Raw genomic sequence first — 27,073 nt, forward strand, 5'->3', positions numbered from 1 at the left:
ATAGGATTTGAGGACCCCACACTATATGTTTATTATGTGTTCCCATTCACACAGCATACCTGACTACAATCTAAAAGAATATTTTTTATCTTTTAGGTCCTTTCTTTGGAGCAGGTTTATACATAGGATTATATAGACAGACTGACTAAGGGACAGTTTTTTTTTTTTTTTTTTTTTTAAGTGCATTAAAATACAATGTACCACCCAAGCCTTGAGATCTTCAGCCCTTGTTAGGACAGACAGTATACACATATGGTTTAAAACTGATAACTAGATCTGCCAGCACAGTACAGATAGGGTTAAATATGGGTAAATCCCCAGCCCCCTTCATAGCATTATATAGAAGGGGAAAACTAGGCAGGATTTTATGCAAGCTAAAAAAGGTAAGCAGCAATTTAAAAAGAGTGTTTTAAGCTATGCTACTCAAATGGGAACATGTGAAAAATTTTAAGTAGGGGTTATCCCAATTTGGATGCAAATGTAGAAACACAATTTAAAGTCACCTCAACAATTTACACAATCAGTCTATTTTTTTTCCTGTGTGTCATTTACTACATACAGTTAAAAGGTCCCACAGGGCTCTTCATAAATTTAAAATAGAAGTTTATTTTGAACTTTACCATTCTGCTACCATTTAGAAAGCACAGGAAGTTTCAGCTATCTGTGCCGCAGTATATAATTTACATTGTTTTCAGTTATCAGTGAAGGAAACCCCTTCTATCTATATTTTGATGAATAGAAGAGGGGATGGTGTTAGGGTGACTAGCTGCTGCTGACTGCTTCTCTACAGATACAGTATGGTAAGAGTTGTTAACCTAGGAGAGAAAATATGTCACTGGCAAGATCATCAGGTTAAAAAAAAAAAAAAGGGATGGGGGGAGGGAGTTGGAAAAGACTGATGAAGCCTCCATATCCAAGGACTGGTAAACTGCTTTAGCTGCAATACATTATATTTGTGCTGTGGTACACACTTTAATTAGGGTCCTTGTTCCCCGCCTGCAGAATTCTCACAAGATGGCTATGATCCCTGCGTGCATGCTGCCCTGTACCATGGTAGAATGGAGTAGAGGGATCAGTAACTACTGAGTGGTTACCAATCATGGTGATGGTACACAAACCTCCATACTGGCGATATTTTTTTTTACAGTTTATCAAGCGCAAATTTTCAGGAAAAAACTAAATTCCATTTTTAAGTAAAAGTTCACCTTAAAAAAAAACAAAATGCACATCTTTTTGCAGGTACATGTGTATGTATTTGTTTTATTTAAAGGACTGCACCAATGATCAGCAGATCGCAGAGGCAATGCAGGACTCCTGCAGACTTGTCGGTGTATCTGTCTGATCGTGCCTCATATGGGCAGGCAGATACAGGAAAAGACCATGAACTACCAGAGCTCAACAGCACCCTGGATGTTCATTGAGAACTACAAGCCCACAGCCTAAAAGGCTGTCGGTACTTGTAGTTTCCCATTTACAGAACTCTGAATGAATGACACAGCCAGGCAAACAGAGCCCTGCACGGCCGCATTTCTTTTTTTTTTTTTCTTTTAAAATAGTCATAGGGGCGAAAAACCTCTGCTTGCTGTCACTAGAGGCAGCAGAGTGGACAGCGACTGCAGGCGTGGGAACGTGTTACATGTTCCACCCTGTGACTAAGGTGGTATATTGCTTTCTTGGTATTACCTTAAGTGCTTGTAATCTTGCCTGTTCCTCTTCCAGAGCAAGTTGCTTTTCTTTTTCATCCATTCTAGAAAATGATAAACCAGTGGAAGCTAGAGAAGATACTGCACTGGATAATGTGCTGGCTCTAACGAGATTAAAAAAAAAACAAAAAAAAAAAAACAGTTAAATATAGAGAGAATAAACGACATATCATTGCACAAGAAAAAAGTAATCTTGAAACTAATACTACAGTTACCAATTTTTCATTAAAGTAGAATAGGCAAAACATTTTTTTCCCCATGTTGGATAGACTTGCCACTAATACTTTTATGGTGACAACCCAAAATTTGGGATTTTCTTTTACTTTCAATGATAAATGGTAAACAGGACAAATAAATAAAAAGGGTGAAATATCCCTAACAGGGGCATCAATAACAATAAAAGTGACAAGGTTTTTCTAATCCCTCTCCACTCTATCCAAAACTAAAAAATAAAAAAGTTTTGTCTTTAGTTATACTTTAAAGCAAAACTCCAGTTTTGAAAAGTAAAAACATTAACTGCATGTTAATAAACATTACCTTTCCATTTTAATCAGCAGCAGTTTTCTAGAACTGGTAAAAAATGCAATATGGCTACCTGGATACTTCTGCAATTTGTTTGGTTAAATAGGTATGAATCTGCAAAAACAGCTTTAAAAACTTTTAATTTATTTTATTTTTTTAACAACAAACCCTGTATACTTACCTGCTCTTTGTAACCGTTTTACACAAAGGCCCTGAACATTCCTTTCTAGAGTCCCACGCCTGCTATGGGGGTACTTGTGCTGGCTCAATCCCTAGTGGGGCTGTATGAATCTATTTAGACACACAGCACAGCTCGGGCCTGCCCCCTGCTCAGAGGTTTTGACTGACAGCAGCAGGAGCAAATGGCTCCCATGTGCTCTGCCAAGCCTATTAGAGAGGGCAAAAGAGCTGCTGCAGACAAAACAGCGCTGGATCAAGATCTGACTCTGGTAAAGTATTAAGGGGGAGCTGCACTACCACAAAACATTTTTTTACTTTAATTGATTTATCTATTATTACAGGTATTTATATAGAGCGGTCCATACATATACGAGGTACAAAAACCTTTTACCTCTACAACCACTTTAACCTCCCTGGCGGTATGATTATTTCAGATTTTAGGTGCTGAAAGCGGTACCATTATTTTGCACGTAAATCTGTTCTGTACATTTTAAAATTTACCTTCCTCTGCGTTCCCCTGCTGTCCTCCTGCTGTGTGCTCGGCCCATGCCGGCATCTGTCTTTCAGGTTCCCTTCCCTGCGAGCGTTGCGGCGAAGGTGGGTGGAACCGGCAGCAATTTCAAAAATGTAAATACACTAAATGACATATGATATAAAGCTGTGATCCTAACGGATTACACTGTATCATGCCATTTCACCACAGGATTGCACCTGGATACGTTTCCAGTGGCCTGCCTGTGCTTTTCCAGTTCTTTGTGCCTGGAAAATTGAGAACGACCATGGCATCCAAAAAGCATTCTATTTGCGCAAAAGCGCTTTTGGACGAACCGTTCTCAATTTTCCAAGCACAAAGAACTGGAAAAGCACAGGCAGGGCACTGGAAACATATCCAGGTGCAATCCTGTGGTGAAATGGCATTATACAGTGTAATCCGTTAGGATCACAGCTCTGCATCATGTCATTTGTGTTTTTATTCTTTTGAATTTGCCGCCGGTTCATCCCCCCTGCGTCGCAATGCTCGCAGGAGGGATCCGGAAGGCAAGCGCCGGCAATTGGCCATGCACAGAGTGGGGAAAGAGTGCGAGGACAGCGGGGAGGACGGCGGGGAGGATGGAGGGGGGATCTCATGGAAGGTGAGCAACAGTGTGGCTCGGGGTTACCGCTTTTGGTACTAATAATTAACCCCGAGCCACACTCGGGAATACCGCCAGGGAGGTTAAGGACTTGTTTACATTTGTATTGTCTGCATCCACTGCGGATCACTCTTTAGAGAGTATTTGACATCACCTGGTTTGTCACCTCCTCACAGCCTGCATTGCATGCAGTTGTGTTTGAAGTGTGACCCGACAATGGGGGAAAATATTTGGAAAGCACTGCGGCCACTGGGGGCATGTGTAGGCCCCCATCTGCTGCCTTTGCAGTTTAACCACTTGCCGACTGCCTAACGTACATGTACTGCGGCAGGTCAGCTCTATAGCCACTAGGGGGCACGCGCGCGCTCCAGGAGGCACAATCGCCCACTGATTGGATTGAGGGGGAACCAATCAGCGGGTCTGATGGACCCGATGCCTGCTGGCCACCTGCCATTGTTCCTGAGACAGGCAGAACAGCGATCTGCCTTGTTTACATAGCAGGAGCTAAGCAGGAATACAGATCCCTGTCTTTCCCCAGTCAGAGCAACCCCCACAGATTTAGCAAGCACCCCCTAGGGACACATTTGAGCACCCCTGATGTTAACCCCTTCCCTGCCAGTGTCATTAGTACAGTAACCGTGCATATTTTTAGCACTGATCACAGTATAGGTGTCACTGGTCCCTAAAAAAAAAGTGTCAAAAGTGTCAGTTAGGCGTCTAATTCGTCCGTCACAGTCCCGCTACAAAATTTGCTGATCCCCATTATTAGTAAAATAAATATAAATAAATAAAAATGCCATAAAAATATACCATTGTTTGTAGACGCGCTAACTTTTGCGCAAACCAATTAAAATACGCTTTTGGGATTTTTTATTTTTTTTACCAAAAATATGTAGCAGAATACATATTGGCCGAAATTGATGAAGAGATATTTTTTACCTTTCTAAATTGGATGGGTTTTATAGCAGAAAGAAATATTGTTTCCTTTTCAAAATTGTGGCTCTCTTTTCCCTGCAAATTAAGGGAATTCCTTGGGGACCCTCAGGTCTCCAGAACTAATGTCCTTATAGGAAAATTTCCCCACTATTACTTTTCTGGGGACAACCCAAAATTTGGGATTTTTTTTTGTTTTACTTTCAATTTTCATAGTAGGGAAGAATCTCCTTAACGAGGCACAGACCGCAATAAAAACTGACAGGAGTTCTAATCCATCTCCACTCTATCCAAAACAAAAATAAAAAAAAGGTTTTGCCTTTAGTTATACTTTAACCACTTGCCGACTGCCGCACGACTATTAACGTCGGCAGTCAGCCCCTCACAGGCAGAGTGACGTAGATCTACGGAGCTAGCCTGTGAGGGTCTAGGGAGCGAGCGCGCGGTCACGGATACCCCCCCCCCCCCCCGTGCCGGTCACTCGGCGATCGTCGGTGCAGAGGGAGAAAGGCAGGCGGCTGATGTAAACAAGCCGCCTGTCATTCTCCCCTGTGTAGAAACGGTTCTACTATGTAGGACCGTTGATCACTGTTCCTACAGCTCAAGTCACAGCCAATCACAGTTAGAATCACGCCCCTAGGGACACACACCACCCCTCCCTCTCAAAAAAGTTAACCCCTTCACTGCCAAGGTAATTTTACAGTAACAGTGCATATGTATATCACTGATTACTGTAGAAATGTCACTGGTAACCCCAAAAGTGTCAAAAATGTCAGTCAAGGGTCCGATCTGTCGCCGCAATGTCGCAGTCCCGCAAAAAAAACAAACAAAAAAAAAAAAAAAAATCGCAGATCGCCGCCATTACGCGTTAAAAAAAACAACAAAAAGGACAAAAATCTTTCCCTTTGTTAGTAAACGCGATAACTTTTGCGCAAACCAATCAAAATACGGTTTTTGCAATTTTTTTTTTACCAAACATATGTAGCATAAAACAAATTGGCTGAAAATGTTAAAAAATTTAGATTTTTACATTTTTTTGGGAATTTCATATAAAAAAATGTGAAAAATATTGCTATTTTTGCAAAATTGACGCTCTTTTTTTGTTTATAGCGCATGATCAAAAAAAAAAAATCACACAGGTGATCAAATACCACCTAAAGAAAGCTCTGTTTGTGGGGAAAAAAAAGGACGTCAAATTCGTCTAGGTACAGCGTCACACGACCGCGCAATTGTCCGTTAAAGTCACGCAGTGCCGAATCGCAAAATAGGCCCTGGTCAGGAAGGGGGTAAAATCTTCCGGGGCTTAAGTGGTTAAGGTGAGCAGATGGGGGCAGTAAAAACGTGGCTCAACTGCATGCTTTTACCACTCCCAAACACAAGTGTAAATGAGGCCCAAGACAGTTGGATATCTATCCCCTAGAAGGGATTTTAATGTAGTTAACTGAAATGGAAACACATTTTACTGACCAATCAAACTTTGTTACAGTGCAACTCACCTGCTAGCAGCTGATAGTTCCTTTGTCTTTTTACCTTCGAGAGATGCCAAGTGCTGTTCAAGTGCCTCCAGCAAACTGCTGGGTGCCTGCAGAAGAATAATCAGTTAGTGACAACCAAACAGTGGACATAAAAATGCAGTCTCAAACAAAAAGTCAACATTTTTTTTTTACATGAATTCCATGTTTCTATGTAGCTGTTCTTACAAGCAACACATACATTTTATATACAGCTGAATAACTACATAAAGCACCACACGTTTTTGTAATCTTATTCAATCACAGACAGACATGTAGCAATACACTGTCTGGGACACATATTGCTAAAATCAATGAGCCATGACAATTATGTAGGTCAGTTACATCCACCACTATTGTTTGGAATAACAACTTCTTAACCTATTTTTAAATATTATAAAACACACACACAAAATCTTTGTTTTACAGGCAAACATGACATGTAATACATGATTAACGATTAGCTAAAGAGACAGTACAGCACAAGTCTGCTTTACAGCCCCTCTTGTCTGTATAAACCTCCTAATGAGGTGTGTGATAACAGATGGAAAAAGGTTTATGCACATAAACCTTATGCACAAAATCATGAAATACTTTAAAAAAGAAAAAAGAAAACTGTATACACTAATTTCAGGGTTGTATATATTGTAAGAGCCAGGTATGTTTCTATAACATTTACACCTGGTAACTTGTTCCATCATTTTCAGTAGAGGCATATGATCTAGTTAAAGATGACTTATAACTACTTACTGACTGGTTCCAGGAACCTACACTAGTCTTTCCGTCTATCGCATATTTCTGAAAAATGTGGACTGCTCTTTTAAAGGAGTAATAAACCCAGAATTTAAAAAAATGCTGACAGGCAGGTTTTTTTTTTTAAAGACAGAAGAGGCCGGAATGCTGTCTTCTGTTAGGTTTTCCCTTGACGGAGCTGTAACATTTACGGCACCAGCTTTGTGCCGTAATGAAGTAATTGCCGTGTGCATGCGCGCAAGTGACGTCATTACGGGTTAGCCATTCAAGCGGCTGAACAGACCAAACCCAGAAGAAAGAACCACCTGAGTACTGATAGTGCAGCACTAGAGGACATCCTTTGACAGGCAAGTCTGTCATAATGTGCTAGTATGCAGTGCATTCTAGCACATTATGGCATAAACTTGCAGGGGACCATTAAGAAAAAAATGTAATAAAAAAATTCAGAGTTTAAAGGATACGTTTAACTTTAAAAAAAAATCTCAAAATGGCCATTTTTGCTCAAGAAAAAAAAAAAAAAAATTGGATTTTTCTCACCACCACCCATCTTGTCCATCTGGAAATGGTCGCGGCAGGACGCGACCAACCCCTTGCGCGGTTCATCCATGAGGACAAACGGTAAGGCTGATTTCTTAAATGACTCAGTTGCCACAAGGTACACCCTGATCACCCGACCCACATCCAGAAGAGTGCAAGGCACTCCTTAAGATGTTCAGGCTTAGAACACAGGGAAGTCAACACAAGGTCATTATTTAAGATGGAAACCAGAAAACAACCTTAGGAAGGAATGACTGACAAGGGTGAAGCACTCCCTTATCTCTGTGAACCACCAGGTAAAGTGAATGACAAGAAAACGCCGCCAGCACTGACACCCTGCGTGCAGAAGGCTACCTTCTGGGATAATGTAAGCAGAACTGACAGCACCAAATTGAGATCCCATGAAAGGGAAAGGAGACCATACTGGGGAGCCAAGTGGCAAACCCCCTGAATAAAGGTGCGAACCAATGAACATGTAGTCAAAAAGGATGGAAAAAGACGACCGCCAAGGCCAAAAACTTGGCGCTGCTCAACACCTTGTTGGAGGAATGCCAAAATCTGAGCCACCAAAATGGAACAGGGATAAACCCCAAGAGACTCACACCACGCAATGTATGCATTCCAGCGTGATGGTAAACCTTCCTAGGAGGTAGATTTTGTAGTCTTTTACAACATGGGAATCACTAATTCAGACAACCCCCTATCCTGCAACACCTGGACTTCAACAACCAAGCCGTTAAAGCCAGCTACTGTAAAAAGCAGGATAGAAGATTGGCCCCTGGGCCAATAAATCTTCTCTGAGAGAAAGTTTCCAAGGGGCATCGGCGACGGCTGTACCAGATCGGCGTACCAAGACCGGCAAGGCCAGTCTGGAGCCACTAGGATGACCGAATCCCTTCCGCAATCCTTCGCAGAAGACTCGGCAGAATTTTTAGCGAGGAAAAAGCGTATATCAGAACATACTTGCCCCAAGGACTCCTCCAGACCCCTTGAGCACATTCGTGCCCAAAATGCCTCCCCACCCAGATAGGCTGGCAACTGCGGGGACCATCGTCAAGTACAGGGAAAGGAAGGATTATCTAGAGAGACTGTGGATCCTTGTCCCACTTGGCAAGAATCTCCCTATGCAGAGGATCGAGGGGAACTGTTCAAATGGAACCGCCTCGAAGGTAGACACCATCAGGCACAGCCCCCGCATGCAAGTGCAGAAAGAAGACCGACTGCTGAACAACAGGAGCAGAGTGGTATCCTGCAGCTTTGGAGTTTTTGTTCCCTAGGAAAAAAAAAAAAAACACCCTGGCTAAAGCCGATCCAGAGTCAGACCCAAATAGTCCAACTTGGTGGACGGAACCAAAGCAGATTTTTGGAATTTCCGACCGAACTCCTACAGAGTCTGCACAGTAAAGTCCAAGTGGTCGTTTAGAGCAGTTGGAGACTCTGCTCGCAAAAGATAGTCCAGGTTCCTAGTACCGCAATACCCCGCTGCCGATACAATGCCTACACCGGGGCCAACACTTTTGTGAATACCCAAGGAGTTGCAGCGACCAAAGAGTAATGCAATGAATAAAGCATGCTTCTCAATCACTGCAAGCGGAGGAAGCGCTGATGACCAACATATTGGAATATGAAGGCAGGCGTCCTTGATGTGGGGGTGCCACTACTGTACGATTGGACCTCATTCTGAACCTTTTATACCAAGCCTTGAGGTCCAGGATTGGCACTTACCTGCCTTCCTTCCTGGGAACTGTAAACAGATTTGACTAGAAACCTTGAAAACATTCCAATTTTGCAACCGAAACAATCACTCCTTGTAGTAGAAGGACTTGCGCCGCCCGAAGAGACCCCGCAGGCGGTCTGGGGACAAAACGCAGATTGGAAGGAAAGAACACCACTGGAGGATAAGCCCGAAACCCAGTCTTGTAGCCTGACCGGAATCAGCTCGTGGACCCATCTTGGATCAGGAAGGTCCATGGGTCCGGAAAGAAGGGACGACGCCCCCCCCCCCACTTTAGACATGGGTGAGGGCGCCCCTTCAGGCAGAAGAGGGCTTGTCTGCAGGTCTGGAAGAACCTGCTCTGACGAGATTCCTCACCTCTGGCAGCCTGTGGAAGAAGAGTACTCTTTCTGCCTGTAAGACCCTTAAGGATATTCATCCAGGAAGATCCAAACAGGTGATCCCCAGAAAGGGGAGAACAGAGAAGGCAGTCTTGGAAGACTGATCCGCAGACCAGCATTTCAGCCATATCAGGCACCGAAGAACCACTGCTGTCAAGGACAGCCTAGAAACCAAGGGAGCCGCATCCAGAGAGGCACCACAGACAAAACTGCAACCCCTAGACCCAACTGGTCCACCAGGTCGCAAGTACAGGCGCAGGGAAGGCACCAAGCTGGCCGCATGGTATAGTAGGACCACAATCTAAATTTAGGTGCAGGCCACAGATCCCATCCAAGGGGAGGCAGGTGGCCACAGGACACACACCGGAAGGCCCAGTAGGCCGCAATCGGCATCCTTGATTTGAGGGTGTCCCGCCGCCTGTGCGCGGAGCCCGCCGGACCCGACCGCCCAGGAACAACAGGGGAGAGGACGGATGCCCAAACAGAGGGTGGTTGCTCCAGCCACCCTCACTGGGGCCTCCCAAAATAGCGTCTGGCAGGTAGGCCGCAAAATTGCGGCCTAAATTTTCGACCGGGTCCAGCCATGTGTCGCCCAAACCTGTGGATGTGAAGCCATCTGCTTCCCCAGCCCAACACAACAGCCAGGAGCCCTTAGGACCCCTTGCCCAGGTCACTAACCCCCCCAAGGTGACGAAGTACCCTGTGGTATCCCCCCGTGTGCGCCCGTTCAACAGTAGCCCCAAAGGAAGCCACCCTTCAAAGCATATGGCAAAAACTAGCTGAGAACCTCTAGGGAGGAGAAGGGGGGGGGGGTGAGGGGGTACGGAAAACCCGCGGTGACCAAAGAGGGGCTGGGGAGAAGGAGGGGAACCTGGGGGTCCCACTGTCTCGGGGAGGGGCACATGTCCATCCCAAAACCCATAAGGGGAGAGGGGGGGGGGGGGACACAACTTACCATACCGTGGAACCAGGAAGGCACCACTCCAGGCAGACCATAGCACCATCGGAATGGGGGTGCTGCAGGCCAGAGGCACGCTGCGACTCAGGCCGTGACCAGGTCATGTGCGTCCTCGTGGGACGTTTAACTAGCCGGCCAGCCCCTGTTCAGTGGGGCTATGTCGCAGCCAACCTAGCGTAGAGCTGAGGTCAGGTCACACTCGCTGGCCGGACTGGGAAGACCGTAAAGGCCCGTACACACGTACCGATTGTCGGCCGTAAATATTCGGCCAACGTCCGATCGGCCGATTGTCGGCTTGTTAGTATGATGCTTCCGACAACCGACTGCGACTTTTTGGCCGAACAAAATCTGGTGTGCAGGCTATAAAATTTTTGTAGGCCAACAAAGAACGGCCGATTGTTCGTCAGTCAGTACAGATTTCGGCCGACAAAAAGCAGATGAGCAAGACTGGGCATGCTCAGAGAAGAAAAAACACACGGAAAGGTAATCATCACATGACATCACTTCTGCAGTCGGTTGTTGTTGGCCGACAAAATTCGTGTGCAGTCTTTAGCACTTTTCCACCTACATGACAGCACCGGACAAAAAACCATAACTGTGTGTCAGCCATCTATACCACCAGGGACTGAACCTATGTACAGGGGATAGATGATCTTATCCAGGGACATCTGATTCGTGTTTTTTGCACACATCTGCTTATTTCTGGTAAGCAGGGATTTCTGGCGACGGTCTTAAGGGGGTCACAATCTATCTGAATGATCATATATGCCTGTCTTTCCTGCACAATCTGGTAATTAAATTGTGAATAAGGTGGTGGCTCATCTTTTTGCTTGTCTCTGTCATTTGGGACTGCTTTGGATAGTTTTACTTTATTTTGCCTTTCCATCTGGTAAGCAGCCTGTGATGGTGGTGGCTTTTATTAACACCTTCCTTTCCTGACATACACGGGAGTTGTTTTTTCTATACCCTCAGTATACAGTATTACGCTATGTCTTTGCATTTGTTTTTCATCCCAATATCCATCTAACTGTGATCCTGGGACGGATATCGCTGGGACCGGACCTGTTCACAGGGGATAGGTGACCATATCCAGGGACATCCGGATTTGTGATATATGCACATATCTACTCATTTTCTGGTAAGCAGGGATTTCTGACAACGGCCCTGAGGGGGTCATAAGCTATCAGAGTGATCTTACATGCTCAATTTACCTGCACTATCTGGTAATTAAACTGTGAATAAGGTGGTGGCCTGTCTGCTGGCTTGTCTCTGTTATTTGGGACTGCTCTAGATATTTTCTGCTTTGTTTTACCTTTTCATCTGGTAAGCAGCCTGTGATGGTGGCGGTTTTTATGAGCACCTTTCTTTCCTGAATCACACGGGAGTTGCTTATTTATACTTTCAGTATACAGTATCACGCTATGTTTTTGTATTTATTTTTTACTGCAATATCCACCCAATTGTGATCCTGGGACGGATATCGCCGATGAGGAATTCTTCATAGATTTTCATCTGGCTTGGTCATATACACGCAAGGCTCATTATACTGCTACATCTGGTAAGCAGTAACTTCATCCATTGTTTACACTTGTGGACTTTCGCTTGAATTTCTGGACCTTTATTTGATTTGATATTCATATATTAATCACTGAATTTTGGGACTTATTTTGGACTCAATCTTATTTATATTTTGTGTCACTTAGCGCAGCTTCCTCTATTTACTGTTTTTTTGATGTTTGTCACATATTAAGTTGCTGCTACCTGTTATATTGATATTTAGCGCAGTTTCTTCCTCCCTTTTTTCTAGAAATAAACTGAGTGCCTATGGCAGTAAGTGGGAGTATACACCCTGGGACTGCCCCATAGGCGTGGGTAAAGCTTTTTCCTGCCTAGTGTCCTACTCCTGTAGGAAGCAACATAACCCAATGGTCTATAGATTCTGGAGCTGTGTCCGTCAATGAACGGAAGAGAAATGTGCATTATATTTTTTTTTTTTCTAAGGAACCTGCAAAGGTAGAAAAATCAATGGACTACAAGAGTGTTCACCAACACCTCGTAGTTCACTGAGAACCACAAGCCGACAGCTGCAATGCAGGAAACCTAGGAAAAACTATGACATAGGAAACTGAATGAAGTTGAAGTGGAGCCCCGCACGGCCACACTATTTTCAAATTATGACAGCGGGTACAGGGAGAGGATTCCCCGACCACTGTCATGGGGGGGGGGGGCTGCAGATGCTGGAACATGTTCCAAAGGTGAACTTTAACCAGCGAACAGAACCACAGCACTGATGCCAGCTGGCCAAGTCAGTACGGACTTGACATTCCCCCTCCTGCTAAAAGCTCATGCTCACTTCAGTGACCAGGAACTTAGAGCAGAACTGTTCAGCTGACTCTCCTGAACAAAACTGTAGCTCTGATTAGCGGTTAACAAGACACTGATCAGAGCTGTCAATCTAAAATGTGAGCCTCCCCCCCCCCCCCCCCAAACACACTACCGCTGCCATGCCTCTTGTCCCTTGCTACCTGCCCCTCCACTTTCCTGGCGCTAGCTGCTAAACTGCCCCACCCTGGGTACAGGCTCCTATTGATTCATCTACAGAGCAGCTCATGCTGCAGAGAAAGAGAGTGTCTTAAGTCCCTTTCTCCGTTTCAAAAAAGATACATTTTGCAAACTCTGAAAGCCGTAAAAAGGGAAAAATAAAAAAGCAATAACAAAAATAGCAAAAATGGTCTAGCCACCTGAGTTTAAAAGTGGCGCACAGGGCTTACCAGCGAAGGGTGAATTCCAATTTTATTTTCAGGAATATGATTCACTGTTCATTCGCACGGCCACTCATTTGATACAACACCCAGATCAGTGTATTATTTAGTTCCAGCCGGCACAAATCCATGACAGATTGAGAGGCTCCGCAGTTGTGCACATGTAATTGCGCATTGAGCGATTTCCTTCAGTTAGGGACATATGGGCATCCTTGGACACAAACAGTCTGCATCAAGAGACGCTTATCTGTCCCTAGACGGATTGATCAAATACATCAGTTGTGAGCAGTGTCATCCTGTTATTGATTTGCACAGGCTTCCTGCCCACATCTGATTGTAACCACCTGGCTACACCCATCGCAGTAATCCACTGTTTAGGATGCTGTATTCACACGGCTGTATGAATGACCCCCAATGCTCTATCACGGGATCAAGAAACTATACTCAAGAATGGACTAGCTGTAAAAAGACACACTTTTATGATGTGTCCTAACAATGAAGGAAACATACACAAATGTATCCTGTAGATCCTCAGTTTATAACCGCCAGAGTCCTCAGTCTTCAGCCACCTGTTGACAATTCATGTTTACCAGGCCCAGACTTATACAGTGGATATAAAAAGTCTAGAGAGACAAAGATACATTTCAGAACTGTTTCCACCTTTAATGTTACCTATAAAACTATTCAACTCAATTGAACAAGCTGAAATATTTCAGGTAGAGAAGTAAAAATAAAAAAAATAAAAAATATTGTTGCATAAGTGTGCACACCCTAAATAAACTCTTTGTTGAAGCACCTTTTGATTTTATTACAGCACTCAGTCTTTTTGGGTAGGAGTCTATCAGCATGGCACATCTTGACTTGGTAATAATTGCCCACTCTTTGCAAAAACACTCCAAATCTGTCAGATCACCCCACAGATTTTCAATCGGATTCATTTTGGGCTCTGGCTGGGCCATTCCAAAACTTTAATCTTCTTCTGGTAAAGCCATTCTTTTATTTGGATGTATTCTTTGGATCGTTGTCATGCTGAAAGAACTTACTTTTCATATTCAGCTTTATACCAGAAGCCTGAAGGTTTTGTGCCAATATGGACTGGTATTTGGAACTAGTCAAAAGGTAGAGGGAATTATGAACAAGGCCCCTGTTCCAGCTGAAGAAAAAAGCCCCAATTTATGATGCGGCCACAACCATGCTTCACTGTGGGTATGGTGTTCTTTTGATGAAGTGCAGTGGTGTTTTTGCACCAAACATCTTTTGGAATCATGGGCAAAAATTTCAACCTTGGCTTCATCAGACCATAACACATTTTCCCCCATGCTTTTGGGGAGACTTCAGCTGTGTTTTTGCAAAGTTTAGCCAGACTTGGATGTTTTTCTTGGGAAGAAAAGGCTTTCGTCTTGCCACTTTACCCCATAGCCCAGACATCTGAAGAATACGGGAGATTGTTGTCACATGTACCACACAATCAGTACTTGCCAGATATTCCTAAAGCTCCTTTATTTTGCTGCAGGCCTCTTAGCAGCCTCCATGACCAGTTTTTCTCTCGTCTTTTCATCAATTTTTGAGTGATGTCCAGTTCTTGGTAATGTCACTGTTGTGCCAAAATTTTCTCCACTTGCTGTCTTCACTGTGTTCCATGGTAGATCGAACACCTTTGAAATTCTTTTGTACCCTTCTGACTCTGACCTGAAGCTCTCTGCGGACCATGGCTTTTGCTGTAGGATGCAACTAAGAAAAGGTCAGGAAAGACCTACGAGAACAGCTGAGCTTTATTTGGGGTTAATCAGAAGCACTTTAAAGGATTGCAAGTGTGTACTGACCCCTTTTTAACAGGAGTTAAAATGTGATTGTTTAATTCTGAACACAGCTGCATCCCCAGTTATAATAAGGTGTGCACACTCATGTAAACACATTATTTTAGTTTTTTTATTTTTACTTTTTTTACAAAAGATTTCAATTTGTTTTTCAACTGAGCTGTACAGTTTATAGGTCACAATAAAGGTTGATAAAAGGTCTGAAATTTTTTGTCTCATTTTTTTACAACACAGAAACCTGACATTTTAATAGGGGTGTGTGAACTTTTTATATCCACTGTGCATTCTTACCAGAATAACGTGACACTGTGTTAGAATGAGAAATCATGGAACAGTTACGACCCAAACCCACCAGTTGATGACAACATAAGAGTTCACTAGTTCACATGGATAGTTTCCATATATTAAAATATATGGAAGAGAAAGATTCTCAGGAAAATGGTTAATGAATAAAGCAACAAACAGAGGAAGGAGTTGGAGATGAGACTATATAGATGAATGTGAAATGCACACTGACCTGAGTAAGATCTGGAATGTCACCCTGATCAATTCCAACTTGCTGAGTTCACAATAAAGGGGGAAAAGAAAAGTGTACATTATTTCATGCAGCGGCAATGGAGAGTGCTATGGGTTCTGAATGTTTACACACACATTATGATGGAAAAAGGGACTTTACTAAGGTAATGGACTGGTACAGTGGCACTTGCTTACCACAAATATCACAAGCGTTAGAAAGTAATCAGGCAATTTAAAACTTGCACGCATATGCCAATCTTTGAACGGTAAATATCATGCAACTGCTGCTAATGAAATCCAATACAAGTACGAAATAGCGTAATCAAACTACATTTTGGCAAGAAACGTTATATAAAAATAACAAAAACAAAGGTTGCTGTTGGCCACAAGACAAATCTAAAGAAGAATGATAATGGTATCAAGCAGGATAAGCATTACTTCGGTGGTAGTGGCTGTGTGTTCAATGACAGTTTGCAAACCAAGATTCTTTTTGCAGCATTCAAATTGTATCATCATGCACAATACATGCTACTGTACCAGTGCCAAAAGCGAAATAAGGTCCCTTTGGTGCATGACTGACTGGACTTACCTCTGCCACTTTAAGGAATTCTGACAGTTTGGTCATACGGGCTAGAAATTTCTTATAGATATCTAATGCTTCTTTACACTGGTTCTTCTTCATGTCAAAGTACTTTTCTGCAGCAAGCAAAAATGGCACACAAATACATTGTATTAAAACAATCCAATGTATAAATGGAAATCAATAACTTAAATTTTCACACCAAAAATATGAATAAAGTACACTCAAGCCAAGCCAGGGCTGAAATGAACATACAAAGACATCTACAGCTCTTTCCCCATCTGCATGACCAACACTGTTCTTTCTTCTCCTCCCAAGACCTCCTGCTCTCTATCTCCCTTGTCACCTCTTTCCATGCTTGCACTGGGAGCTCCAAAAGCTCCCTTCTCCCAGCCTCTCACTGGCAGCAGTGAATGCATTGTGACTTCTCAGCAGGGCTTTTTTTTTTTTTTTTTTTTTGGAAGGGCAGTGATACTCAGTTTCCCGACCTCCAGTACCAGCCCTGGGCTCCCCACTGTCACTTGTCCTAAAAGCAGAAGCCTGCTTCATGTGGTTTTTTGCATGGGCCTTTATGGTGTACATGCACAGGTTAAGTAGATGCAGAGAAGGCGGTATGTTTACAAGAGTATGGCCATGTACAGCCTTTCACCTAAATTTACAGGCTATAAGCAGCATGTGCAGCTCCCTGGGATGGGAAAGCACTGAGAGATCTATATTGGGCATAATAAAAAAAAAAAAGCCTATTTTAGTCCACGTGCATAAACCCTTAAAGCTGTACACCGAGATAAGACTGGCTATGGAGGGAAAAATGTTAAATAAATAAAAAATCATCCCATGATGTGTAGACTCTAAGCTGACAATTTTCTGCAGAGAGTAGCAAGCACAAGAACACCTACAAGGATGCTCTTTACACATCAACAGAGCTGAAAGTTCTCTACCACTCCCACCCCACCATTTTACAGTTTTGCTTGCAGCGATTGCTCTTTCCAGAAAATGTAAAAGTTAATGTTCTACATGCAGCTGAGCATGTGTCAGAGTATAATTTTACACACATCCAACAGCTACTCAAAATGGAAGCAACCCTTAGGTTGGACATACCTTAAAACTTAAAATTTTTGTAGTGCAAGGGCCTCCAGATTACATACAAATTGAAAGTGTTTTGGGTTTCACCTCATATTATATTGATTTGGTAATTCTAAGGGAAAATTGTATGGCCACCCTTAGAGAAGGAACTTATTATAAAAAACATGGCAAAAAGACTTAAAACAAACATACCTAGCAAATTAATAACACCTTCATTATAGGCAGCAAACAACCTTATAGAATCCTTGAACAGAAGCATGAAGCCTGTATTTATGACACCATTCGTTAATTCATTTGGATTTGCCTTTAAAAGAAAAAAAAAAAAAAAGGAATTCAGAAAACACGAAAGTAAAATGGCAGAACAAACAAGGCCTTAAAGTATCTAAAATATAAAGTATGGTGACTATTAACCACAAGAGACTGGTTACATTAGGTTACAGACGTATAAAAACTAACTACCAATACTACATAATACTGAATCAATAACATAATACGAAGGCTGGCCAAAGACGGCGCAAATTTCTTTGCTCGATTCCCATATCAACAGACGATGTTGACAGGGGAATCCCTCCCACCGAGCTTGTGTGTTCTCCTGACTGGGGGGGGAGAACATAGTGAATATTCGAGATCCACCAAAACATATTAGGAGAAAATGGGGTTATCGGCATTCAGCCGATAAGAGAAAAAGGTGCAGTTAATGACACTGAAAATTAATTTGCAGCGATTTTGCGCCAATTTAACCACGATTTTACTGTGCTTATGGTGTGTTTTTTCAGAAGTCATGCGACTCAAAAACCGTATCAAAACCGCAACATAGGTGTGTTAATGATGCATTCTTGCTGCGTTTTCAATGCTTTTCATTTACTTTTTTTGTGCGTTTTTATTTAAACGGACCAAAAAATGCAGCAAGCAGAATGCTTACAACCACAATAAAAGCGCCGCAGACCAATGTGAAGATATACAACGAATTTAACGCTAAAAGGTGCCAATAAAGGTTGACGATAAATTCATATTAATTTAAATTGATGATGTTGATGAAAAAGTCGAATACAATACAATTATATATAACAAAATAAATATTTTTTTAAAACTGTCATTTTTCGGTTAGGTTTTTGGCCACGTGCTTCCTGCATGTTCGGTACCAAAATTTCTATTCGGTGCACCTCTAGTGATTATTGCTAGCGACTGACAGTCGCTAGCAATAATCTCATGTAAAATCTGACAGGCTGGTTGTACCTACACTACTGGTAAAAAGTTTGGGGTCACTTAGAAATGTCCTTTTTTTTTTTAAAGAAAAGCACTGTTTTTTTTCAATGAAGATAACATTACATTAATCAGAAATACAGTCTAGACATTGTTAATGTGGTAAATGACTATTCTAGCTGGAACTGGCTGATTTTTAAATGGAATATCTACATAGGTGTACAGAGGCCCATTTCCAGCAACCATCACTCCTGTGTTCCAATTGCGTTAGCCAATTGTGTTAAAAGGCTAATTGATAATTACAAAACCCTTGTGCAATTATGTTCGCACAGCTGAAAACTGTTGTCCCGATTAGAGAAGCTATAAAATTGGCCTTTCTTTGAGCTAGTTGAGTATCTGGAGCATCAGCATTTCAGGGTTCGAATATACTCTCAAAATGGCCAGAAAAAGAACTTACTTCTGAAACTCCAATGGACAATTTATTTCGCATAAAAACAGATGCACTTACATTCGGTCCGCTTGTTACAGGCGTGTAAACAAGGTAGCTAGCGCTGGGAGAACTTCGCTCAGGAGTCCCTGAGGAAGTCACGTTACGTGACGCGTAGGAGGAGCCGCCGTAACCGGAAGGGACGTTGAAAATCGGAGCGAAGTTCTCCCAGCGCTAGCTACATTGTTTACACGCCTGTAACAAGCGGACCGAATGTAAGTGCATCTGTTTTTATGCGAAATAAATTGTTTTTAATACTGCACCATGATGGCCCTCTTTATTTGATGAGCCCCTGAGGTCGTGGCAGCAGTTAAGGAATCCATAGTAAAAAGTACCCCAATACGGACCCCTAAAGGCATTTCGGGACCACGGATAAGACCCTTCAGATAGGACACGGGAGCCGTGAAGCACCAAATCGGGGGAAAAGATATATACACACAGGCGATTTATGTAGATTACTGAGGTGAGAGTTTAGAGCACCTAGAAGTGACACCTGGTGGAGGAGAAAGTCACAGCACTTTAATTGCACGGAAGTACCTTGTGGTTTAAGTTGGAGATTGAAGTCACACACTTGATTATTTTATTCATGGTGATTTGGAAGAACGGACATTTATTTAAATCACTCATTTGTTTAAGGATTTTAAGGACTTTTTTTGCATTATTTGTATTTATAGATGAATTATAGCACCCAGCACTTTAGAGATTGAAAAATTGTTTATTCCACGATTTATTTGATCACAAGACCTATTGAAGCACTATTATATATTTAAGGTTATAAGGATGCGTATTTACCAAAAATAAACACCCCATTCCTCACAAGCACAGCACTAACAAATAAATTAACTATATTTTAAGAATAAAAAAAATTTTTTTTTTTGGAGTTGAATTCACTTTTGAAGCGCACCATAACCCCCCCATTTTAATCACTGTGTCAACTGGTTCCTGGTACCAGTATCGTGGTGCAGCAATAAGAAGGAATTAATACCACCTCAGATAGCGCAGGAACCACCCATACATACACATCTGTGGGGAACAAACCACCACTTCCAGGACTCCTTGTTCTTCTTTACACTGAAGATAGTTCTTAATGACATTGGCTGTATGTTTGGGATCATTGTCCTGCTGTAGAATAAATTGGGGGCCAAACGCATGCATTCACGATGGTATGGCATGATTGATAAGTACCTGCCTATATTTCTCAGCACTGAGGACACCATTGATCCTGATCAAATCAAGTCTTAGATTCCATTTGAAGAAATGAAGCTCCAAACTTGCAAGGAACCTCCACCATGCTTCACTGTTGCCTGCAGACACTCATTATTGTACCGTTCTCCAGTTCTTCGGTGAACAAACTGCCTCCTGCTACAGCCAACGAACTGGATTTTTCTCTTACCGTAAATCCTTTTCTCTAAGGTTCACTAACAAACATCGCTTCAATTCTTCAGACGACTGGGCTTATGCTCCCTTTCTCTAGGAGTAGGACTAGGCGGAAATCTTTTTTGGTTACGCCCCTGGGGCAGTCCCAGTGGGTATACCATCACTTTCTGCTGTAGAACTCCAGTTTGTAACAAGCAGTGTCAGAAGAACAAAACTCAACCCCAACAGGGGTACTGTGTCTGTCAGTGAACCTCAGAGAAAAAGGATTTTACGGTAAGACAACAATCTAGTTTTCGCTTTAGTTCACTGACAGACACAGCTTCAATTCTTCAGACCATTGGGATGTCACAAAGCAGTGTCAATATGAGGGGTGGGAAAAAACACAAAGGCAGAATCCCCAACAAGGCTAAACATAGCCAACCAGGTAACAGCAAGAGCTCAACTATGAACAACTGGAGCTCACAACTAGGAAGAAAATACACCCTCAAGAAGCGGAACTCTGCAACCGCAGCCTGCAAAACTTTGCAGCCAAACACTGCATTGAAAGATGCAAGTACATCCACCTTATAAAATGTTGTTAATGTGTGTACAGACGACCACGTAGCCGCCTTGCACACCTGAACCACTGACCCCTGAGGATGGAAGACCCAGAAGGCACTAAGAGCTCTGGTAGAATGCGCTTTAACAGGGAAAGGAGGAACCTGACCCTTAATGGGAGTAGGCTTGCACCACCGTCTGCCTGATCCACTTGGAAATGGTTGCAGCAGATGCAGCCTGCCGCTTACAAGGTCCGTCCGTAAGAACAAAGAATCAGATTTTCTAATCGGATCAGTCACCTCCAGGTAAACCCGAATCCCCCTTACCACATCTAAAGAATGTAAGGCAATTTCCTTAGGTATGTAGGCTTAGGACAAAAGGACGGTAGCACAAGGTCTTCATTCAAATGAAACCCAGAGACAGCCTTAGGAATGAACCCCATGACAGGGTCGCAACACATTTATCCCTATGAATCCCAAAAGTAAAATGACCGACAGGACAATGCAGCCAACTCCAACACGCGCCGTGCAGAGGTAATAGCTACTAAGAAAGCCACCTTTGGCGACAGAGTGAGCAAAGGAATTACTCAAATATTTTCAAAAGGGAGGCTTTTGAAGCACCAACATAACCAAAATTGAGATACCACGGAGGTACCAGGGATCGCACTGGAGGAAACAGATGGCGAACTCCCTGCACAAAGGACTTCGGCGCCAACAGCCTTTGGAAAAAAAATAGTCAAGGCGGAAATCTGGCCCTTGATGGTGCCCAGAGCCAAACATTGATCTACACCCAATTGTAGAAACTCCAACAGGCGAGACACATAAAAGGAGCGGGGAGAAACCCTCCAGCGAGTTACAGCAGGTAATGTATGCCTTCCAAACTCTATAAACCTTCCTGGAAGTAGATTTCCTAGATTTTTAACAACGTAGGAATCACCGACTCCAACAGCCCTCTGTCCTTCAGCACCTGGCTTTCACTAGCCAGGCCGTTAAAGCCAGCGACTGTAAAGCAGGATGGGAGATTGGTCCATGAGACAGAAGAAGATCTTCCCTGAGAGGAAGTTTCCAAGGGACGTCTGCTACCAGCCTTATCAGGTCTGCATATCAAGACCGGCAAGGCCAGTCTGGTGCAACCAGAAAGACTGGACTCCCTTCTACCTCGATTCTGCGTAGCAGTCTTGACAGAAGTTGAATCGGAGGTAAGGCATAAATTAGACGATACTGACCCCAAGGGGCCACCAGGGCGTCTGCGGAGTCAGCCAGAGGATCCCAAGACCTTGACATGAACCTCTGCAACTTTGTGGAGACGGGAAGCCAGCAGGTCCACATGGGGGGTCCCACATAGAAGACAGTTGATGAAATAACTCCGGGTGAAGAGACCATTCTCCCGGATCCAATGTCTGCCGACTGCGATAGTCCGCTTACCAATTCTCTACCCCCGGAATGTGCACAGCAGATAGGGGTGAAACATATTCTGCCCACCTCAAGACACCGTCCACTTCCCGGGTCACCAGGGCACTATTTGTGCCCCCTTGATTGACATATGCCACAGCCGTAGCATTGTCCGATTGTATCTGCACAGGGCGTCCCTGTAGATGATCCGTCCCTTGAGAGAGGCAAGGTCTGCTTGCCAGTATTTCCAGGATGTTGATGGGCAACCTGGACTCCTCCTGAGCCCAGACACATTGGGCCAAACACACTCCCAAGACACCTCCTTATCTGGATAGACTGGCATCCATGGTGATTACAGTCCAATACAGGGGAAGAAAAGATTTTCCCCAGACGTAGAGCCGGGGGGACGGAGCCACCATAAGACAGACTCCCTCGAACCCCGACTCAACAGGATCAGATTGTCCAATGACAGCGGATCCTTGTTCCATGTGATCAGAATCTCCCTTTGCAAAGGTCTGGTGTTGAACTGTGCAAACGGAACCGCCTCAAAGCTGGAGACCATCAGACCTTGCAAGTCTTGAGTAATGATCGATGGTTGGACAACAGGAGCCAAACAGCATCCTGTAGCTTCAGAAGTTTTGTCTGAGGAACACTCAGGCTGACGCTGAACCCAGCGTCAGACCCAAGTAGACCAGCTTTGTGGACGAAGACCTTGCCGATTTCTGAAAATTCAGTGTCACCCGAACTCCTGCAGAGTTTGCACCGTAATGTCCAAGTCGGCTTCTAGAGCCAAGGAAGACTCTGCACGCAGAAGTAGATTGTCCAGGTAACCTAGTACCGCAATCCCCTTCTGCCGTAACAAGGCAACACTGGGGCCAAAACCTTGGTGAACACCCAAAGAGCTGAGGTGAGACCAAAGGGTAACACCACAAATTGAAATTGCCCCTCGCCCACTGCAAAACGCTGATTCCCGGCATATATTGGAATATGAAGGAAAGCGTCCTTGAGATGATAGAAGCCAGCAGATCTCCTTGATGAAGGAAAGCTACTACCGTGTGCATGGACTCCCATCTGAAATATCTGAACCCACACAAAGTGGTTCAGAGCCTTGAGATCCAAGATCGGATGATCCTTCCCTTCCTTCCTGGGAACTGTAAACCGATTTGAATAAAAACCTGCACAATAACTCCTTGTGCTAACAGGTCCTGCACTGCCCCGTAAAGGCCCTGTAGCCACTGTGGAGACAGGCGTAAATTGGAAGGAAAGAACTATGCCAGAGGAAAGGACCGAGACTCAATCTTGTAAGCAAACCAAATCAGTTTGTGAACCCATTTATCCTGAAAGGAGGTCCATGGATCACGAATGACGCAAAGACGTCCCCCACCCAAAACGCAGGTGGCGGCGCCCCTTCAGGCTGCGGAAGGCTTGTCTGCGGAACCAGAAGTGCCTGCTCAGTCTTTCCATGGTGTATGCCCTGTGACATAAAACGGTCTTCCACAACCTCACTTTAGTGGCAGAGTTCAGCTATTCCTCACCTAATTTTAAGCCTCTTACACAGCTGTTTTTGTTTCAGTTAAAGACTGTTTCAACCTATATATGAATGATGATCATTGGCATCTGCTTGGTATAATTGGACAATCATTCACCCGACTGGAAACCTACAATATCTCTGACTTTGTGCAAGTGTACAAGTGTAAAGCCCCGTACACACATAACGATCGGCCGTCTTTTGTCCAGGGCTGTCCTGTCCGCTGAAAAGTGCAAAAGACTGCACACGAATTTTGTCGGCCAACAACAGCCGACTGCAGAAGTGATGTCATGTGATGGTTAACTTTCCGTGTCTTTTTTCTTCTCTGAGCATGCCCAGTCTTGCAAATCTGCTGATTGTCGGCCGAATTCTGTACTGACTGGCGAACAATCGGCCGTTCTGGTGTTGGCCAACAAAAATTTTAATGCCTGCACGACAGATTCTGTTCGGCCGAAAATGCGCTGTCGGAAGCATCATACTAACAAGCCTACAATCGGCCAATCGGTCGGCGGCCGACAATCGGTACGTGTGTACGGGGCTTAAGAATTGATGTTGGTTTGAAAGGGTAGTCACACCAAAATTCATTGGATTTCGATTTTTCTTCTATTCGCTCACTTTGCAATTTGTAAATTAATAAAAGCAATTCAATATCTATTTTTGAAAGCATTCTTACTTTACGGCCTATCTTCACACCTGCCTAAAACTTTTGCATAGTACTGTACACACACACTTACATCAAAATCTAGTAAAGCATCCAGTTGGTTCTGAATGATTGGAAGAGTTTTCAATAGCTTTTCTGTGGCCATAGTTCTCATCACCCCATCTATCCTAAAAAAACAGAGAAAATATCAGTTAATGAAACCAGCAGTAGCTATGTAGATTGTAGCTAAGAATTAATTCTTTGGTGACCTACCCTCTTTTCATTTTGGTAAAGTCGACAGCTACAAGTCTGTAAGAAAGTGCTTTTTCATTTAAATATCTGCTGTAACGCCTTATGAAAGTGGACATGTCATAACCTAGAATATAACGTAAAAAACAAAAGGGATATAGAAGAAATTATATTTCTATTAAAAGGACTGTACACATAAAAAGTTACACACAAAGGAAATACATTAAACCAAAGAAACAAAAAACGATCCACTTACCCTGCAAAGCACCTTTATCAAGGAAATTGTTGAGGTTAAACAATGTGTTTCTGGATGCAAGATACTGAATAAATCGCTGAAAAGAGTACAAACTGCAATAAAATATACTGTGTACTATTAAAAAACAAAAAGAAAAAAACAAAAAAAAAAAGTGCAAAACATGTAGCATAATAAGCTATATACAATGGCATTTCTTTCTATAAGGAGTCTAAGATCCATCCATTCGGTTACAAGAATTGTGCATATAAAAATCATACATGGACCATCAATAAATATTTACTGACACCGTTCAAGGCAACACCATGTTGTGGTGAGTTCTGGTTTCTAATCACTTAGACACCCCACAGAACTTCAGACAAGACAGACAGTCAGATGAACCATGAAAATGGGATGGGCTCCTCAGTAGAGGGGTGAGCAACATTAACAACATCCGCTGATCCCCGCTGAGCAGGTGGATGACAGGTCTGTGTCTGCTCAGCTTATGAAGAAAAGGAAGACTATGGCACACTGCAGTGAAGTCAAAATCCTAGAAAGTTCTTTGTCACCATGCCAGACAAAAATACAGGAACCAGGTGATGTGTTTCACATAAATCACCTGTGCTTACTCATAAAAGACATAGCCCAGACTAAAGCCCCATACACACGTACCGATTGTCGGCCGTAAATATTCGGCCGCCGACCGATGGGCCGATTGTAGGCTTGTTAGTATGATGCTGCCGACAGCGCATTTTCGGCCGAACAGAATCTGTCGTGCAGACTTTAAAATATTTGTTGGCCGTCAGCAGAACGGCCGATTGTTCGCCAGTCAGTACAGATTTCGGCCGACAGACAGCAGATTAGCAAGACTGGGCATGCTCAGAGAAGAAAAAACACAGGAAAGTTAACCATCACGACATCACTTCTGCAGTCGGCTGTTGTTGGCCGACAAAATTCGTGTGCAGTCTTTTGCAGTTTTCAACAGACAGGACAGCCCTGGACAAAAGACGGCCGATCGTTCGGCCGACGATCAGTATGTGTGTACGGGGCTTTAAGCTATTTAAGTGTGCACCAGACAGGAAATGCACTCATAATTGCCGGAGTAAATAACCGGGCAGTGCATGACAAAACAGACAGTTGAAAAAAAATAATCGATAAACACCTATGATACAAAAAGAAAAAAAAAAAAAAAAAAAATGGGAAAAACCATTACCATAAAGTACATGTGAATGTCAATGGTCATAAAATTAATCATAAATATCGTAAGAGTCCACAATAAAAGTACCAAAAACCATATAGTGAACTACCATGCAATGGTGTATATGGACATAATGTCACCAAAAGAGACTAGGAATAAAAAATAAGAAATTATAGTTTTATGTATATTATTATTATACAGGATTTATATAGCGCCAACAGTTTGCACAGCGCTTAACAAAATGAAGGCAGACATTACAGTTACAATACAATTGGGAACAAAAGGAATCAGAGGGCCCTGCTCGTTAGAGCTTACAATCTAAAAGGGAGGGTATATATATTATATATATATATATATATATATATATATATATATATATATATATATATATATACACACATATACATATACATACATACATATACACACACACACACACATCAATATCATACACACACTCACGATTCCTCTATATCACATATCATCGCATGGCAGAACAATAGCACCACGAAGCCGCTATAAGCCACCACAGAAAAAGGCAGTGATGCATAAAAATAGAACATAGGTATTGTTGAATGCTGTTAACTACAAAAAGCAACAAACCAATGTAAACACTGCCTGAAAAAAAGATACTAAGTTGCCTAAATATAAAAACAATGTTTACATAATTATAAGGAGCCATCACTGTCATATTGAGAATCCTCTCCAAGCCCTCTACTAATAACGTAGTGTTTCATACTTCATACATAGGTATAAAAATGAGCATAGCATGGAGAGAATATATCGGACAGAAATAAAAAAAACTGAACTAACTAGGGGAGAGCATGGATGTACCCAATATACCGCATCTCATAAGAGTACACACCTCACATATTTGTAAATATATCTTTTCATGTGACAACACTGAAGAAATTACACTTTTCTACAATGAAAATTATTGAGTGTACAGCTTGTATAACAGTGTAAATTTGCTGTCCTCTCAAAATAACAACACACAGCCATTAATGTCTAAACTGCTGGCAACAAAAGTGAGTACAACCCTAAAGTGAATGTCTTAATTGGGCCCAATTTGCTATTTTCCCTCCCCGGTGTCATGTGACTTGTTAGTGTTACAAGGTCCCAGGTGTG

At 42.9% G+C, this 27,073-nt stretch overlaps 1 protein-coding gene across 1 annotated transcript in view; it reads right to left on the reverse strand.

Moving 5' to 3' along the window:
* LOC309559574 (phosphatidylinositol-binding clathrin assembly protein-like) overlaps nt 1-27,073 on the reverse strand; it is a 210,247-nt gene that overhangs the window by 122,481 nt on the left and 60,693 nt on the right. Inside the window, exons 3-10 of the mRNA XM_082262884.1 lie at nt 24,772-24,847; nt 24,540-24,642; nt 24,361-24,454; nt 17,296-17,407; nt 16,030-16,136; nt 15,442-15,483; nt 5,968-6,053; nt 1,684-1,807 (exon numbers count right to left, since the gene is read on the reverse strand). Of these exons, the coding sequence (XP_082119010.1) occupies nt 1,684-1,807; nt 5,968-6,053; nt 15,442-15,483; nt 16,030-16,136; nt 17,296-17,407; nt 24,361-24,454; nt 24,540-24,642; nt 24,772-24,847 (744 nt within the window). The remainder of the gene's footprint in view (nt 1-1,683; nt 1,808-5,967; nt 6,054-15,441; nt 15,484-16,029; nt 16,137-17,295; nt 17,408-24,360; nt 24,455-24,539; nt 24,643-24,771; nt 24,848-27,073) is intronic.

Source organism: Pelophylax lessonae (genome assembly GCF_965119305.1).
Source record: "Pelophylax lessonae genome assembly, chromosome: 7".
Classification (NCBI taxonomy): domain Eukaryota; kingdom Metazoa; phylum Chordata; class Amphibia; order Anura; family Ranidae; genus Pelophylax; species Pelophylax lessonae.